At 41.6% G+C, this 16,620-nt stretch overlaps 1 protein-coding gene across 1 annotated transcript; it reads right to left on the bottom strand.

Moving 5' to 3' along the window:
- Window positions 1-8,190: 8,190 nt before the first annotated feature.
- Window positions 8,191-15,296, bottom strand: LOC148730186 (uncharacterized). Its single transcript, XM_088760572.1, has one exon. The coding sequence runs from the start codon at window positions 14,513-14,515 to the stop codon at window positions 9,914-9,916; it is 4,602 nt and encodes a 1,533-aa protein (XP_088616698.1). The 5' UTR covers window positions 14,516-15,296; the 3' UTR covers window positions 8,191-9,913.
- Between the last annotated feature and the right edge of the window lie 1,324 nt (window positions 15,297-16,620).

The following is a 16,620-nucleotide window of genomic DNA, read 5'->3' as shown; positions in this document are numbered from 1 at the left end:
CGTTGGTAGCGATGCACTAAGAAGTCGACAACCCAACGTGCTACAACCCGAGGCATATCAAGACTGTAAATTTTATGAGTGAGCAGTTGATGGTCAATGTAGTCAAAAGCTTTGCGGTAGTCAAACAGGAAAACTGACTGCAGATCCCGTGCCATCAGTTGCGCGCGTCCAGTGATGGAGCATGGACGTCATAGCTAGGGCCGTGGAGGATTTCGGTAAGGCTCCAAACTGGTTGAAATCGATAATTTTCAACACAGCCGGAGCGATGAACGCAGATACCACGAGGTCTTCGGCTAATTCGGAAATTATTGGTGTGAGGGAAATGGGTCGTAAGTTCCTTTTTATGACTTCGACAAGTTTCTGTTTAGGAATGGGTACCACATCCGCCAGCTTCCAAGATGGGGGAACCTGTTGCTCAGCAAAGCTCCAATTAAGGATGGAAGTCACTGGCTGAGCTATAAAGTCAGCATATCCCCTAAACACCCAACTAGGTATCCCATCGGGACCCGCAGCCTTGCGGGGGTTCAACTTTCTGATTGCAGTCAAAACCTCGACCTCAGAAATGGTTACCACCGCCGAGTTCGCTTCGAACTATCTCATTACTCGAATTTGACCCATTCTAAATTCTAAATATCCCTCACTGATTAACCTTGATTGAGTTGCTCCCCTCTGCATAATTTGGTAAATTTGAAATTTTACTCATGTGGCGTTTTGTCGTTTCTCGTTTATGTTTGACTGATTAGCAGAAAATCGATTTAATAACTTCCTAACGAAAATTTCAGTTATACTCCACTGCAGATTTTTTCTATGGAGGAAAAAACTCATTTAAAGTAAAAGAGAAACAAACAAACAAAATAATCACGAAAATAAAAACCAGCAAACAAAACTTAAAGAACAAAACGGAAAGCAAAAAGGCGAATCCACAAGATAATTCCCGCAAGATGTTTAAGCTGCCCAGAAACCTGCAAAACACGCTATAAAATCATAAAATAACCTGAATTAAGAGCATCTTTCTCAATGAACTTGATTTTATAAACTTGTTCATGATCAATAACGTACCATGCCTCTCTTCTTTCTTGATCGTCTGGTAGGTGATACACATGAAGAAAATTACAACAGTGTAAATGTAACGTTGAAAGAAAGAACGATGCAGATTAGTTCGGGGAGGGGGGATCAGGAGGGGAAGGGGGAAAGGGGGTATGGGGGGATTATGGGGGATCGGAGGGAAGTGGAGAAATATACGGGTTTCTATCACCATATCTTCGATTCGGACTAAAAAACCTTCGAAAATTATTCCAATGTTCTTTGGGTACGACTCAAATCCATTTCCTCTTCGAGAAGTAGTAATTTCCTATAGATGAGTCAGGATAGCTATAGAACAGTGAGGGTCTGGTCAAAAACGGAGGATAAAGGTACAATTCAACTGTTTTTCTCCTTTCCTTCATCTACCTTGTACCTCTGTGGGAGTCTCTCCTTCCGCGAGAAAAACTGTTTGAAAGACATGCCAAAGTATTGCATGGAATATCCTTCCAGCGCATAACTGATTCGACACATAAATAGCACACGCACATCAACAATTGCGGTTTTTTCAGCACGGTAAACTATTGCCATTTTTCTATTTCTCGGAATTGAGCAATGTCATTCTTCCCCTGAAATAAATTTAAACTCCAATTCTCGGCGAAGGAAAAGGAACAATTTTCGGAAACGCAAATTTAGCCAGTACTCGTAAATTTAATTGTTGTGATATTATAGGAATTATATGAGTACTACAGTTCCTAAACGAACCCGGGACCCCCCCCCTCCCTTTTTTATTTCAAAATTTTACCCCTTTCTTTATTTCAAAAACTTTCCCCTTTTTTATTTTCAAATCTTCGCTTCTATAAGATAAACAAACAAAAAGTAAAGTTTCACAAAAATCTCAGAGCAGGTTTCAGAGGAATGAAATCAGGGACCGGCCATTATTTATCGCCTGAGGGGGAGGAGGGGGTCAGAGAATCTTGACTGTCATAATTACATTTATCTGATCCCCGGTAACGCTTTGTAACATTCTTATGATCCCCCCCACCCCCTCCACCCCTCCATCATTGACAAATAATTGGCTGGCAGTCATTTTTCTATAGTTTTCCCCCTTTATACCCAGTCGGCGACGACTAGTTCCCTCTCTGTTCTCCCTACAAACCAAATGATCGCCCATAATCCTCCACCCCCTCCCCCTTTAGTCTATAACTAATGACTCTGGTTCCTGAATAAGAGATCTAAAACAGCATGGTTTAACAACTTGCTAGGAGTTAAGAAAACTTGTATGGTCCATAAATGATATAAAAAATGCAGACAGCCGTATTTATTGTATTTCAGTCCTTTGAATTCTAAATGAAAGATTTTGACTCAGTGTTAAAAAGCTAAAACAGTTCCCTTGCCAAAGCAGGGCCGCCGTACAAGGAAAAATAGGAGGAAATTGAACATGGGGGTAAGAGTTCCATAGAATCCCATACATTAATTATGCATAGAGTATTGCAAAGAAACCTTTATATTTAGTCTTTATGAAATGGAATGCATACTTAATGCTGGGGTTATATGGAACTCTTTCCGAACATGGGTTCAAAGTGTGAGAAGACAGCAAAGTGCGATTGTTAAAGTAAATTAGATCATAATCCTTGTTCAGGGATCGGTCATTATTTATCAAAAGGGAGGGGGGTTCGGCGTATTTTGGTTGTGTCACATTAAAACAATTTCTCTCCCCTCCTCCCCACCTTAAGGCCTTTTTTTATTCTAACGATACCCCCACTAATGGGCGGTCAATTTCCAGTATTTTTTTTTAATTCTATATTGAAGTTTTTGATGCTCTATTATAAAGCTAAAGCAGTTCCTTTACCAATGCGCAGCTGCCGTACAAGGGAAAAGATGAGAAAATTAAACCTAGGCTCAAAGTGCGAGAAGATGGCAAGGCGCGGTGATTAGAGTAAATAATGTTACATAACTAATGAGTGGACCCTAAGAAACCGAAGTTTTAAAGGTTTGCTGATATCATTCGCTGAGGAATAACGTTTTCATGTGCTGGAGATCGATTTTTCTCCCGACAAAGCTGATGCATGAAAGGGTTCAGTTATGGAATCTTTGTGGTGATTAGGTGTCGCTAGATTACGATTATTTTTAAATTGCCCTAATTACTACTGAATTTCCTTTCGGACAAAAACTTTTGCATGCAAAACGTAGTGAATTAGACTTATGGAATATTGTAGCTTTCAATTTCATTCAGTGTTCACATAAATTATGCCCGTGACAAGTTTCCGCACACTGTTTGCTTCACCGATAAATTAGAAGAAATGAATCATAGGCGAGACAGGCCCATCGATGCATTATATCTTTAATATTTAGCCGAGGCTCCAGTAAAGGGCTCTAAATTGTTGGTAACATAATTATTGAGTGTAGGAGAATGAAACTAGATAACTTAATCGAGCTCTTGAAAGACATGACCTTCTGTTACTTCACGTCCTACTCAGTTGGTATGTGGTTGCTGTCCGGTCGCCGGCTGTCCGGCTTTAGAATTACCTGACACATGTTATGAAACTATTTGTCGTACCAAAAAGTCGTAATTTTAAGCCAGATAGGTAATCGAAGCTCGGAGCTCTATGTTAGAAGTTCCTGACAGAACATAGACAATTATTACTTCATAAAGTGTGCAGAATCGATCTATAACACTATGATCGCACCTATTTTTACCTGTTGCGGAACACTTGGTCTTAGCTTTCCGGATTACCGAAAGGAAATGATAAAGAACATCGAACGACGAGGCTTTAAAGTTATTGGCAATAGTTCTTTTAATCCCCCATCCGTGAACAATTTGATCAAGCGTAAAAGCTGTTTGTTTGTTTTCGACTGTCTCCTGAATAATGTTTGCACACCCTTTAAGAACTACTTCGAAAGACTGGTTCATTCTAAGGCCACTAGGAATAACGGTATATCAGTAAAATTACCCAAAGTACGTTTAGAATTTGGTAAAAAGAGCTTCTATTACCAAGGAGCAAAGACTTTCAACAACATGCCTGCTGAACTAAGGTCGTTAGATTCGAGACTGAAATTTAAGAACAAATTGCGAGATTATTTTAGTTAAAAATTCGATCTAAACGTGGTTATAGGTATCCTTTTTCAGAGCATTTTATTTTATTGTATGCTTTTCTAGACCTTAAGATCAATGATTATATCTTGTTAAGTTTTATTTTATTTATTTATTTATTATTTTGACAGGACCCCAAGGACAACAGTGTTACACACTGATGGGTTTTCAATCCTGTATAAAAATTCGTTATTATTATTATTATCGAGTGAAAACATATTTGCAATGCAAATCAATCATTCCGTTACCTCACTGTTTGTCATCTAAATGACATTGCGACAAGAGTAGGTGTTATTTTTGCTAATGATACTTTTTGCTGCAGTGAACTGTAGTTGTGTCCAGGAAGAGTTACTCATATGTTATAGGGAAAAAGACAAAATGACAGGATTCAAAAAGGGAAGGCAAAAATGAGAGTAAAGACAAAGATGACTTCTTGAAAAACTTTTGAGTAAGAGAGTAGAAATCTGAAGACCTTTTTCCAAAAGCAAGAAAACCAGAAATGCGATAAGTGCAATGTTCACCTGAAAAAAAAGCGCCCAGAATCTAACTCAAACTTAGTGTTGACTGGCATAATATCTTGTTGAGCATGATGTGAATTTCACAAGACACGGTTTTAACATGATTAATAGCACCAGCACTCCACTTAATTTCAGACTTTCCAGTAAACAAAGGAACTTAAGCAAAGAAAAAATAAAAAAAATAATAATAATGTTCCACTTTTACTAGCGCAATCTGTAAGGGTCTATACCCTCAAACAAAGGGAAAGGAATACTGTTCGTTACGAAGGAGCTATTAGCTAAAGAACGGCTGCGAAGGAGACGTGGCATTTTCAGGCCAGCGGAGGCAAACACCAGACATGCGCGCAGGAGGATGCTGCGAACCACACGCGACAATCGTCTTTCGAGCTCTAACCGACCTCCCATAGTGCCAGGCTCTGTTCACCTCAAACAAAAGCAGATTTGCTTTGTAGAGCATTACACAAATTCTCAAACCATTATCTTGGTTGATTGGGCATCGAATATAACAAAGAGCTTTTTTGATGCTTATGGAAACAAGGGCTTTCTAGGTTGGCAAGTAGTGGCGTAGCTAGGATTTCACACATTCGAATTCTGTGCTCCTTACGTAAACTGGCCCACACTGGTGCTTCATTTTGTGTGAAATATAAATATAGAGGCAAGACCGATACAACGTAGATAAGTAAATTTTAAGACGGAGCACTATATTTCGGCTGGCCAAACCAGCCTTCTTCATGTGGAGTGGGAATTAACAGAGAATTGGGGTGATCCTTCATAGATAGCTGTATGATGTAACAGCGGAAATATGTAAAACTAATTTGATTGACAATGAGATAACAATAAAAATAGAAATAGTTAGCAAAAATAGAAATGAAGTAAGGTAAATTGGATAAATAACTAGAAAATAAGACATTTCTTCGCGAGCGTTAAGGCCATCTGGATAAATAGTGTTGCCTCTTGAAATTAAAAAAGCTTCCCTGGCCTTGCGTATCGAGTCTCTCTCGGAAAACACTTTTTCGATGGCGATTAGCGCCATGTCGTGAGCAGAGTGGTTAGGAGAGGAAATGAAGTGTTCTGCCGCTGTAGTAGGTTTAGATTTAGAGTTAGGTTTATCAATGGTACGGCGGTGTTATTAAAACGGTCTTTTAAACGTCGTTTAGTTTCTCCTATGTATTATAAGTTACAGCGGTTACACTAAATTAAGTAGATAAGATTTTTAGTGTCACAGGTCAAGTGAGATTTAATGGGACGTGTTTCGCCTGTAGAAAAAAGGGTATAGTTAGTAAGACCGTCAGAGATGTAGGGGCAAGTAGCGCAGTTTCTACCACAACGGAAAGAGCCGGGGGGGAGTTGAGGATGGAATTAGAGGGGAGTTTGGCTGTTACTAATGTGTCGCGAAGGTTGGGGGAGCGTCTGAAGGCGAGAACTGGCAGCTGAGGAAAAGCTTTTTTGCAGCGGTTAGAAGATTGCAGTAGATGCCAGTGTTTTTTGATGATGTTGGAGATGCGAGGAAGCGACGGATTAAAAGTAGTTATAAATGGAATACGGTTAGGTTTTTTTACGTCTTTAGTTTGTAAGGTGAGTGTGCGGGAGATGTCAGCGGCGCGTTGTATTTGTTTGGTGACGAATTTATTGCTTTAACCTCGTTTGAGAAGGTATGAGGTAAGTTGAGCGGCGCGAGTCTCAAAAGCTTTATCTGTAGAACAGATACGTCGTAGGCGGAGTGCTAGACTGAACGGAATGGCTTTTTTGGTATGTAATGGATGGCAAGAAGAGTGCAATAGATACATATGTTTGTCTGTGGGTTTGGTGTAGAGGTCAGTGGAGATATTACCGTCGGTGGTTAAAGAGACACTTACGTCAAGGAAAGCCACATTAGTGGAAAAGTGTGAGCTGGTGAATTTGATGGTGGGATGGATATTGTTAAGATTATCGACGAAAATTTTTAGGTTATCTAAACCTTCGGTCCAGACCATAAAGATATCGTCGAAGTATCTAAACCAAGTGTGGGGTTTACATGGGGCATTTTTCAAAGCGTTAGGTTCGAAAAGACCAAGAAAGAAAGGTTAGCGAAAGAAGGGCCATTTTGGTACCCATGGCTGTGCCGTGAACTTGGAGGTAATGAGCATCATTAAAAGTAAAATTGTTTATGGTAAGAACCATACGAATGAGGTCACAAAGTGTGACGGTAGGAATAGGGGTATTGGAGGAGGTACACAGAAAATGGTCACAAGCATTAATACCTTCGATATCTGGGATATTGGTGTAGAGGGATGAAACATCAAGTGTAACTAGTAAAGAATTAGGGGGAAAATTACCAATGTAAAACAGTTTGTTGAGGAAGTCATTGGTGTCTTTGATATAAGATGGTAGTTTGTGAACGAGTGGTTGGAGGTAGTGGTCAACAAACTGGGATATCCGTTCAGTGGGGTGGCTATTGGATGAGACAATATGGCGTCCTGGATTACCGGGTTTGTGTATTTTGGGTAAGATGTAAAATCGTCCTGGTCTTACGTCAGTCTACAAGAGGTATTGTTTTGTTGTTTTGTTGATGATTTGGTCGTTATGCATCATGTTAACATAAAAGGTAACACGTTTTTGTATATCAGCAGTGATGTCGTTTGTCAAGCGTTTATAAAATATAGAGTCAGAAAGTTGTCTGTTGCATTCATAGATGTACCAGGTTGTGTCCATAACAACAATACCATAACCTTTGTCGGCGGGTTTTATAATTATGTCTTTACGTTCCTTAAGTGAGCGTATGGCTTATTGTTCTGTAGGAGTGAGATTGTCCCGGATTCCTTTAGGTTTGTGTATCAACAAGCTCGTGTTCACACCGCGAAAATGACTGATAAATGGAGTATGATTAGAGCCATGCGGATTCTGTGCATTCGCGCGGTTTTTGCCAAACGGAACCATAGGTTTTATCTATTGTTCTATTAGAACATAGCTAGCAGAACCGCGCAATCAAATTCAATATTTGTAAGCGTGCTCAAAATCCCGATAGTGCACGCTGACAGCGTCAGCAAATCGCTTCGCCAGAAATTTTTTTTTCGCGCGAGCGGCCGATTGTTAGCGCGGGAAAAATAATATATTTCGCGACAATAATGGATACAAAAAGAAACTCGGCCTACTAGTCCGAAAACGAAGACAATGTTTCGACCTTTTCCCTTGGGCTAGAGTTCTGAAATGAGGCAGAAAAAGAGAAAAACAAAGGAAAAGGAGACTCGGCATCAGCGCCGTCACGATTCGCTTCAACTGATATTGTTGTCCATTTTTCCCGTCGGATTTGATACACAATTCTACCGGCTATGTTCTAAAACAATTGGTTCATGCTTTCAGCTGTGCACTATCGAGTTATGGAGCACGTGGGAAGTTTGGAGAGCACGAAAGAAGCTAGAGTTTCCCTCGGCTATCGCCTCGGGCAACTCTTACGCTTCTTTCGTGCTCTCCAAACTTCCCGCGTGCTCCATAACTCGATAGTGCACGCTAAAGCATGAACCAATTGTTAAACAACCAATCTTTTCAACCACCAAAACACAACACCATCGACTACAGAAGTGCCATTACTTAACTCCTTTAATAATTAGCCTACTTAGTTAAAGATTACAATACGTACAGCACGCCAAAAGTTACTATGGTTGTGATGATTTAAACTATGAACAATTTTCAAATTTTAAAGAATTACTTCGATGTCAATACTAGAAATTAAACTTAATAGGTTCTAGAGGAACCATACTCCGAGAAAAGTCCAACGTTCATTGCAATAAAGTCACAGACGATATTTTAAAATCCTGACAGCCAGTGACAGGGTCTAATTGTATATTACATAGACAAAGTTGAATAACATCTGCGCATGTCACATAGACGCCTATAAATCCATAGCAACAGTATGTATTTAACAATTATCCCACCCGCGCTTGTTAGATATGAGATGATAGATGGCCAACGAGGCGCGTAGTGCCGAGTTAGCTATAATCATCCCATATCCAACAAGCGCGAGTGGAATAATTATTCTTTTATTAAAAACACCCCCACGATATTAGACAAATCTTGTCTTCTCCTCTTTTGAGCTCCCTTTTAATTTTAAGCCGACGCGTACGCTTATCATATTTGTAGATTATGGTATATTGGCTGATATATCATAATGGTTAAGTCCATAAAAAGTCTTGAATTGCATTATTCAACGATCCGGTTTTTAATAATAATTGATGTGGCGCAATTTTTAAAAAAAATTGAAAGGATTAATCTTTGATACTTCAAAACCACTTTTTTTAAAGCAAAATATGATAAAACTATCGCTGGGGACCGCCCAGCTGACGTGTCGAGATCAACGTAGCCGAACTTACTCCAAATGCATTTTGACGATCGAACTTCGATGATAGACCGGTTAATATCAGCAAGGGAGAAACTATGGTGTGCAAACGATATTTTGTGCCCGTTTTGAGAGACATTTGAGGTAAAAGTTTAAAGCGTAATTTCTCTACTAGCGTCGTGATCTAGGAGGAAAACCACAGCGCGTTTCAATATTTTAAATATTCTGCCATTTTTAGTCTAACGTTGCTATGGTTTCAAGAGTGAGCCTCAAAAGTTCTTTAGATTTGAATGGGTTTTTAGCTCTGCCTTTTACAGATCGGTTGCGGCACGTGTCAAACGCAACTGACTGCACTCTAATTGGCTCTTTAACTTGTAATGTTGATCGCTAGAACTCTGGCTTACAGGAAAATTGTCTTTGGTTTCTTAAATTTTCTACATTACAATGCACCACAATTAGATGTTGCTTGACTTAATCTGTATAAGTATGCTGTAAACTGAAGTCTTGATATCTTTCTTTGAACTCTCAATTCCGATTTGCTCTTCGCTGATCTACGAGTAACGAGCCTAACGCTTTAAAGAATTACGAATTTATGATTATTGAACTTTATGTGTTACCAATATTCAGTTCTGCTGTACGTAGCTGAGCAAGTGCATTCTGAACAAATCTCATTTCAATATCTTCAGGGCCAAAGTTCTTGACATAAATCGACAATGCACGACCGTAACACCCTTTAGCTTCTTGGCTGAGACCGAGATAATTGTGCAGAGCGCCCAGGCTTTTGTAAGTATCTGCCACCTTGACGTGTTCCGGAGCAAATATTTTAAGGCGAATATCCAGTGCTCGCTCGTGACAGTCTTTTGCTTGCTCTAGGTCACCCAGCTGCCGGTGGACAATGCCCAGGTTATTGTAAGACTCTGCGACATAAACATGCTCAGGTCCGAGCTTTTTCAGCCAAACATCCAGCGCTCAGTCGTGACAGTCTTTTGCCTGCTTTAGGTCACCCAGTTGCTCGTGGACACGGCCCAGGTTACTATAAGACGTTGCGACATAAACATGCTCAGGTCCGAGCTTTTTCAGCCGAACATCCAGGGCTCGCTCGTGACAGTCTATTGCCTGCTTTAGGTCACCCAGCTGCTTGTGGACTAGGCCCAGGTTATTGTAAGACGTTGCGACATCAACATGCTCAGGTCCGAGCTTTTTCAGCTTAACATCCAGCGCTCGCTCGTGACAGTCTTTTGCCTGCTTTAGGTCACCCAGCTGCTCGTGGACTAGGCCCAGGTTATTGTAAGACATTGCGACATCAACATGCTCAGGTCCGAGCTTTTTCAGCCAAACATCCAGCGCTCGCTCGTGATAGTCTTTTGCCTGCTTTAGGTCACCCAGCTGCTTGTGGACTAGGCCCAGGTTATTGTAAGACGTTGCGACAGAAACATGATCAGGTCCGAGCTTTTTCAGCTTAACATCCAGCGCTCGCTCGTGACAGTCTTTTGCCTTCTTTAGGTCACCCAGCTGCTCGTGGACATGGCCCAGGTTATTGTAAGACGTTGCGACAGAAACATGATCAGGTCCGAGCTTTTTCAGCCAAACATCCAGCGCTCGCTCGTGACAGTCTTTTGCCTGCTTTAGGTCACCCAGCTGCTTGTGGACTAGGCCCAGGTTATTGTAAGACGTTGCGACATCAACATGCTCAGGTCCGAGCTTTTTCAGCTTAACATCCAGCGCTCGCTCGTGACAGTCTTTTGCCTGCTTTAGGTCACCCAGCTGCTCGTGGACTAGGCCCAGGTTATTGTAAGACATTGCGACATCAACATGCTCAGGTCCGAGCTTTTTCAGCCAAACATCCAGCGCTCGCTCGTGATAGTCTTTTGCCTGCTTTAGGTCACCCAGCTGCTTGTGGACTAGGCCCAGGTTATTGTGAGACGTTGCGACAGAAACATGATCAGGTCCGAGCTTTTTCAGCTTAACATCCAGCGCTCGCTCGTGACAGTCTCTTGCCTGCTTTAGGTCACCCAGCTGCTCGTGGACATGGCCCAGGCTATTGTAAGACGTTGCGACAGAAACATGATCAGGTCCGAGCTTTTTCAGCTTAACATCCAGCGCTCGCTCGTGACAGTCTTTTGCCTGCTTTAGGTCACCCAGCTGTCTGTGGACTAGGCCCTGGTTATTGTAACAGATTGCGACATCAACATGCTCAGGTCCGAGCTTTTCCAGCAAAACATCCAGCGCTCGCTCGTGACAGTCTTTTGCCTGCTTTAGGTCACCCAGCTGCCTGTGGACTAGGCCCAGGTTATTGTAACAGATTGCGACATCAACATGCTCAGGTCCGAGCTTTTTCAGCCAAACATCCAGCGCTCGCTCGTGATAGTCTTTTGCCTGCTTTAGGTCACCCAGCTGCATGTGGACTAGGCCCAGGCTATTGTAAGACGTTGCGACATCAACATGATCAGGTCCGAGCTTTTTCAGCTTAACATCCAGCGCTCGCTCGTGATAGTCTTTTGCCTGCTTTAGGTCACCCAGCTGCATGTGGACTAGGCCCAGGCTATTGTAAGACGTTGCGACATCAACATGATCAGGTCCGAGCTTTTTCAGCAAAACATCCAGCGCTCGCTCGTGACAGTCTTTTGCCTGCTTTAGGTCACCCAGCTGCTTGTGGACTAGGCCCAGGTTATTGTAAGACATTGCGACATGAACATGCTCAGGTCCGAGCTTTTTCAGCCGAACATCCAGGGCTCGCTCGTGAAAGTCTTTTGCCTGCTTTAGGTCACCCAGTTGCCCGTGGACAATGCCCAGGTTATTGTAAGACGCTGCGACAGAAACATGCTCAGGTCCGAGCTTTTTCAGCCGAACATCCAGGGCTCGTTCGAGAAAGTCTTTTGCCTGCTTTAGGTCACCCAGTTGCCTGTGGACAATGCCCAGGTTATTGTAAGACGTTGCGACAGAAACATGCTCAGGTCCGAGCTTTTTCAGCCAAACATCCAGCGCTCGCTCGTGACAGTCTTTTGCCTGCTTTAGGTCACCCAGCTTCTCGTGGACTAGGCCCAGGTTATTGTAAGACGATGCGAGAGAAACATGCTCAGGTCCGAGCTTTTTCAGCCGAACATCCAGGGCTCGCTTGTGAAAATCTTTTGCCTGCTTTAGGTCACCCAGTTGCTGGTGGACACCGCCCAGGTGATTGTAAGACGTTGCGACAAAAACATGCTCAGGTCCGAGCTTTTTTAGCTGAACATCCAGGGCTCGCTCGTGAAAGTCTTTTGCCTGCTTTAGGTCACCCAGTTTGTCGTGGACAATGCCCAGGCAACTATGAGACGTTGCGACATTAACATGCTTAGGTCCGAGCTTTTTCAGCTGAACATCCAGGGCTCGCTCGAGAAAGTCTTTTGCCTGCTTTAGGTCACCCAGTTGCTCGTGGACACGGCCCAGCTTATTATAAATAAAGGTTTTTTGTAATTCATTACTTGGGTTTCTTAACTCGGCGATTGCTAGGACTGCTGTAAAGTAGCTTCTTGCAGCTGGATATTGAGAGTGGTCGTAGCACATATTTCCGAGAGTTGTAAAGACGTTAGAATAGTCCTGCAAAGTCGATCCACCAATATGAGCGACTTGCGATATTCCTTCTCTAGAAAAGAAGGGGTTTGCGTCTGTAATCACTTTTGCCAAATGAGGGACAATTCTCGTGCCAATGACTAGAGAATCTTGATCCTCAAATCTGGAGAGGGATAAAGCAGCTCCCAGTATGGATTTGATTTTCTCATCCTTTGTACATTTTTTTGTTACTGAATTAGCAACGTAATGGACGACTCCATGCACTCGAATGTACACACCGCTCTCCTCTTCGTCAAACAATAACAATGGGCATCGCTTTATCTTTACGCCAATTGCATCTTTATCTTCATATTCCTTTTCCATTTCCATAATGTACTCGACAACAATATCTTTTAATATTGGTTGTGGCGCACAAAGAGAGAGAAAAGTGAACAAGTGCTTTATAACTCTGTCGGAACTAATTTCCTTTTCCAAGGCGAGTGTTATTGCTGTGGTCATTGTTTTTGGGTAACTTGGGTTTGTCTCGGCTAGAATATTCTCAGTTGTGCGTCGCTGTCCTTTTTCAAGTTTTTTTAGATAGTCGGTCCAGCCGAAGTTTGGAGCTATTTTACCTTCCCGAACTTGTCTTACATAGACGGCAGCGCCGGCCAAAGCAAGTGGCAGGTAGTCCAGATACCGTGCAATTTCTTTTTCCATCTTATCATCAGTGACACCAGAAAGGAGCCTTAACAAAGAGCTGGCATCGTCAGGAAGCATCCCTTCACTTACTGATATTTGCTGAATGGAAGAACTTGTCAAAGGAATAGACGCGGTGTCTTGCGTTGTTATCAATAACTGGCCCCTCATCCATTGCTGGTTTGCTAAATCTGTCAAATAAGTATGTACCTGGGACAGATTAGTGACATTGTCAACTACCAGTAACCACGAAGTGTAAAGCCCAATTTTTGCGCTTATGAGGGTCTTGAGACTTGCAATTTTCTTTTCTGTGTTCAGATCTTTGGAATTATAAGTGTCTGTAACTGAGTAATCCGGACATTGACAGTTTCGAGCGAAAGAGACATACGACTCCAAAAGTGTCTCTGAATTTTCTGCATTAAGCGTCATAACAAATGAAATCCCAGAGGGAGTTTCTTTGCTTTCGTCGAAAAATTGCTTAGCTACTAGTCGAGCCAGCTGAGATTTTCCACTTCCAGGGTTTCCTGATAAGTACAAGGTGCTTAAGCTGTGATTGTTGGAGCTTTTGAGTGCTTTGAGATGTTGTATGATTTTACCAACATCAGATTCGCGAGGGGAGACGTCATGTGCAGGTTCAGGGGGGAGAATGCAAAATGGGGGAACTTTGGTTTGCAGCTGTTCTTCAAGCGTCTGCCGCTGATTCTCTTTTTTTTCAAGTTCCTTGTCTTTTTCTTCAAGTCTTGTTTCTTTTTCAACAAGTTCCTTTTTTTGTTGTTGAATTTTTGTCTCCTTATTTTGAACCTCCTGTTGAAGGTCGTTAACTTTCTTCAGAACATTTCTCAACTCTTCCGTTGGGAAACTTGTCTGTTTTTGGACTTCAAGGATTTGTAGAGTGGGAAGACCGAGCGACAGAAATGCAGTAGTCACCTTTGAAATCGCAATTTGAAAATCTTTGCTGGAAAGGTGGCCTCGTGGCATGTGCGCAAATTCTTTATTACGAAATTTTCTGAGATTATCCACATTTGACTGAACAGCTCGATGGAGACTGTAGATGGAATTGGACCAAAGAATGGCATAAAACAGCATACTACAATCCCATTCCGCTCTGTCACCATTGACCATAGTTTTCAAGAGATGGGCGTTTCCACTGCTCTTTGGTGGGGATTCATGGCTCTTAAAGTCCATTCCATTTTTCGGCTGGTCCTTCCATTCTCCCAGAGTTGCCTTGTAGCGATTGTCCCATTCTTGTTTGAAGATTGTTCGAAGGCCTTCAGCTAGTACATCGGTGACAATGTAACAGATCCTGTAGTAATTTAATTGCTCCTCAGTATATTCCATTGGGGCGGCCATATTCAATCAGACCCTTTCAAAAGCAATCTCTCCATTAGTTAAGTCAGTTAATTGTAACAGTTTGTTTATCTTTTCTACTGAAGGACTAAGAACTTTTAAACTTGTCGAAACATTTACTACGATTATAAGTTGAGTGAGACACGGACAAAGTTTGGGGACGGGGATTTGACAGTAAAGTTGTGTGGGGCAAATTTCTTCGTTTGGTAACCAAATCTCAAGAGCTGTACGTCGCCAACTGTCAAACTTGGAAGAGAGTCTCAATGGGGTTGACTGTCAACCGTCAAATGGCCAAAATATTAACCGTCAACCGTCAAAAATTCAATATTTTTATCGTCAACCGTCAAATAAGCAAGCCAATGTTAGCCGTTAAATGTCTTAGACATCCTTTATTAAGAACTAAATGATTGCCTCAACTGAGCTAAATTTATGTTGTTTGTAGATAAAAGTTTTGATATATCAAAAAAATACATTTATGTAAGTCTTTTAACTCCTGGTCAGCGACCGAACTGACTTCCCGAGTCGTAAAACGTTAGTCATTTATAAAAAATATGTGTTACAAATTAACAGTTCTTTTCAAACACTTCATTATGAAAAATTACGGCCAATTATGCGCGTTTAGTTCGTTTGATAAACGACACTCCAAAAAAATTAACCGTCAACCGTTAAAATGGTTTATTTTTAACCGTCAGCCGTTAACGTGAAGCCCCCCTCCCCCGCCCCATTGAGACTCTCTTGGAAGGTCGGCAAAAGAAGTCAAACGACATTTCAAATACAACAAAAAAAAGTCAAACGACATTTCAAAAACAACAAAAACAAAGACAAGATTTTAACCTCAAAACTTGCTTGCCAAACTTTCGTCACGTCTCACTCAACTGAAAATGGTAGTATGCATTTGTTAACTGGTAAGTTTGTGCTCACCCTTTATACTCTATCACCTCCAACGGAGTATAAAAGGGGGGAGGGGAGGGAAGGGGGACTGTAGAAAATTCACCGCCAGGGCTTTATTGGGGGATAAAGTAAATTGTAATGTGATACGATATGGTCATTTTCACAATCCCACACAAATCAAAGGTTTCCTCCGACCCATCGTGAAAAGAAGAACGCTTTGCAAACACACAATTTTAAAGAGAGTTTAAGAAGCCCTTCTGGCTCTGCATCTCGTACAACAACAACAAAGGTCGAGGCCGCGCGAAACAACATGCCCCTTAGCGACCTGATGCTGGCTCGGCCAATCCCAGCGTTCATTTAGACGCAGTATTAGCTTAGTAATTAGTGGAAACTCATTACGACTGATTCATTTAATGCATCAGCATTCTTCAATTGACGTTAATCCAATACGATTCACATTTCCTAGAATGTTCAAATTCAAATTTGAAAAAAATCCAAACAAAAGTTTAAAATATTCTAAGGTAGGAAAAAGCTTTTAAGAGAAATTGAAGTCGTCACATAAAACACAATGGTTCATCGTTCGTTTCTTCCGTTTCCGCATCAGTGATTATAGCGACACCGTTATCATTAATATCTAATTTGCGAAATTGTCTTGAAAAACAGTAAATAGTAACCGATACTGGCGAGAAACCTTTCTCTCACAAAAAGGTCGTGTTTAGACGCCAAATATATACCTAGACTTTCACTCAACAAAACGAGCACTGTGATTGGTTGATTCTTGGTCAAAGTCCCTCTGACCAAACACAAATGTTTCCCGACCGAGGTACAAATGCACAGTTGTTGCTCGCGCGCCGAATACAACAGCATGTTTTTGTCATATGATTTTATAAGGGAAAGTCTAAATATGTAACAAAGCACTTAATGTATCGTCTCTTGGAAAACTAGTTAGTTTTTTTTCCCCTCGAGTCTTGATGTTTCCCGAGATGAAGTCGAGGGAAACATCAGGACTCTCGGGGAAACAAAGCTACCTGTTTCCCTCGGGACAATACATTAAGTGTTTAATGTAGACCTGTTTATACTGGCGCCGATATTAAGTAGTGTCCCAAAGCAGTTCTCTCAACGATTCCAGGAAAACTGCTTTCTAAATCCTTAAAAGAATTGCTTTTGCCTCAGCACAAAAGCCTTTCCATCAGAGTCCAAATCAGTCGTTCGAGAGT

The sequence above is a fragment of the Stylophora pistillata genome, chromosome 5 (genome assembly GCF_964205215.1).
Source record: "Stylophora pistillata chromosome 5, jaStyPist1.2, whole genome shotgun sequence".
Taxonomy (NCBI): domain Eukaryota; kingdom Metazoa; phylum Cnidaria; class Anthozoa; order Scleractinia; family Pocilloporidae; genus Stylophora; species Stylophora pistillata.
The sequence above is the reverse complement of the archived record's forward strand: the minus strand, read 5'-3'. Positions and strand labels throughout refer to the sequence as shown.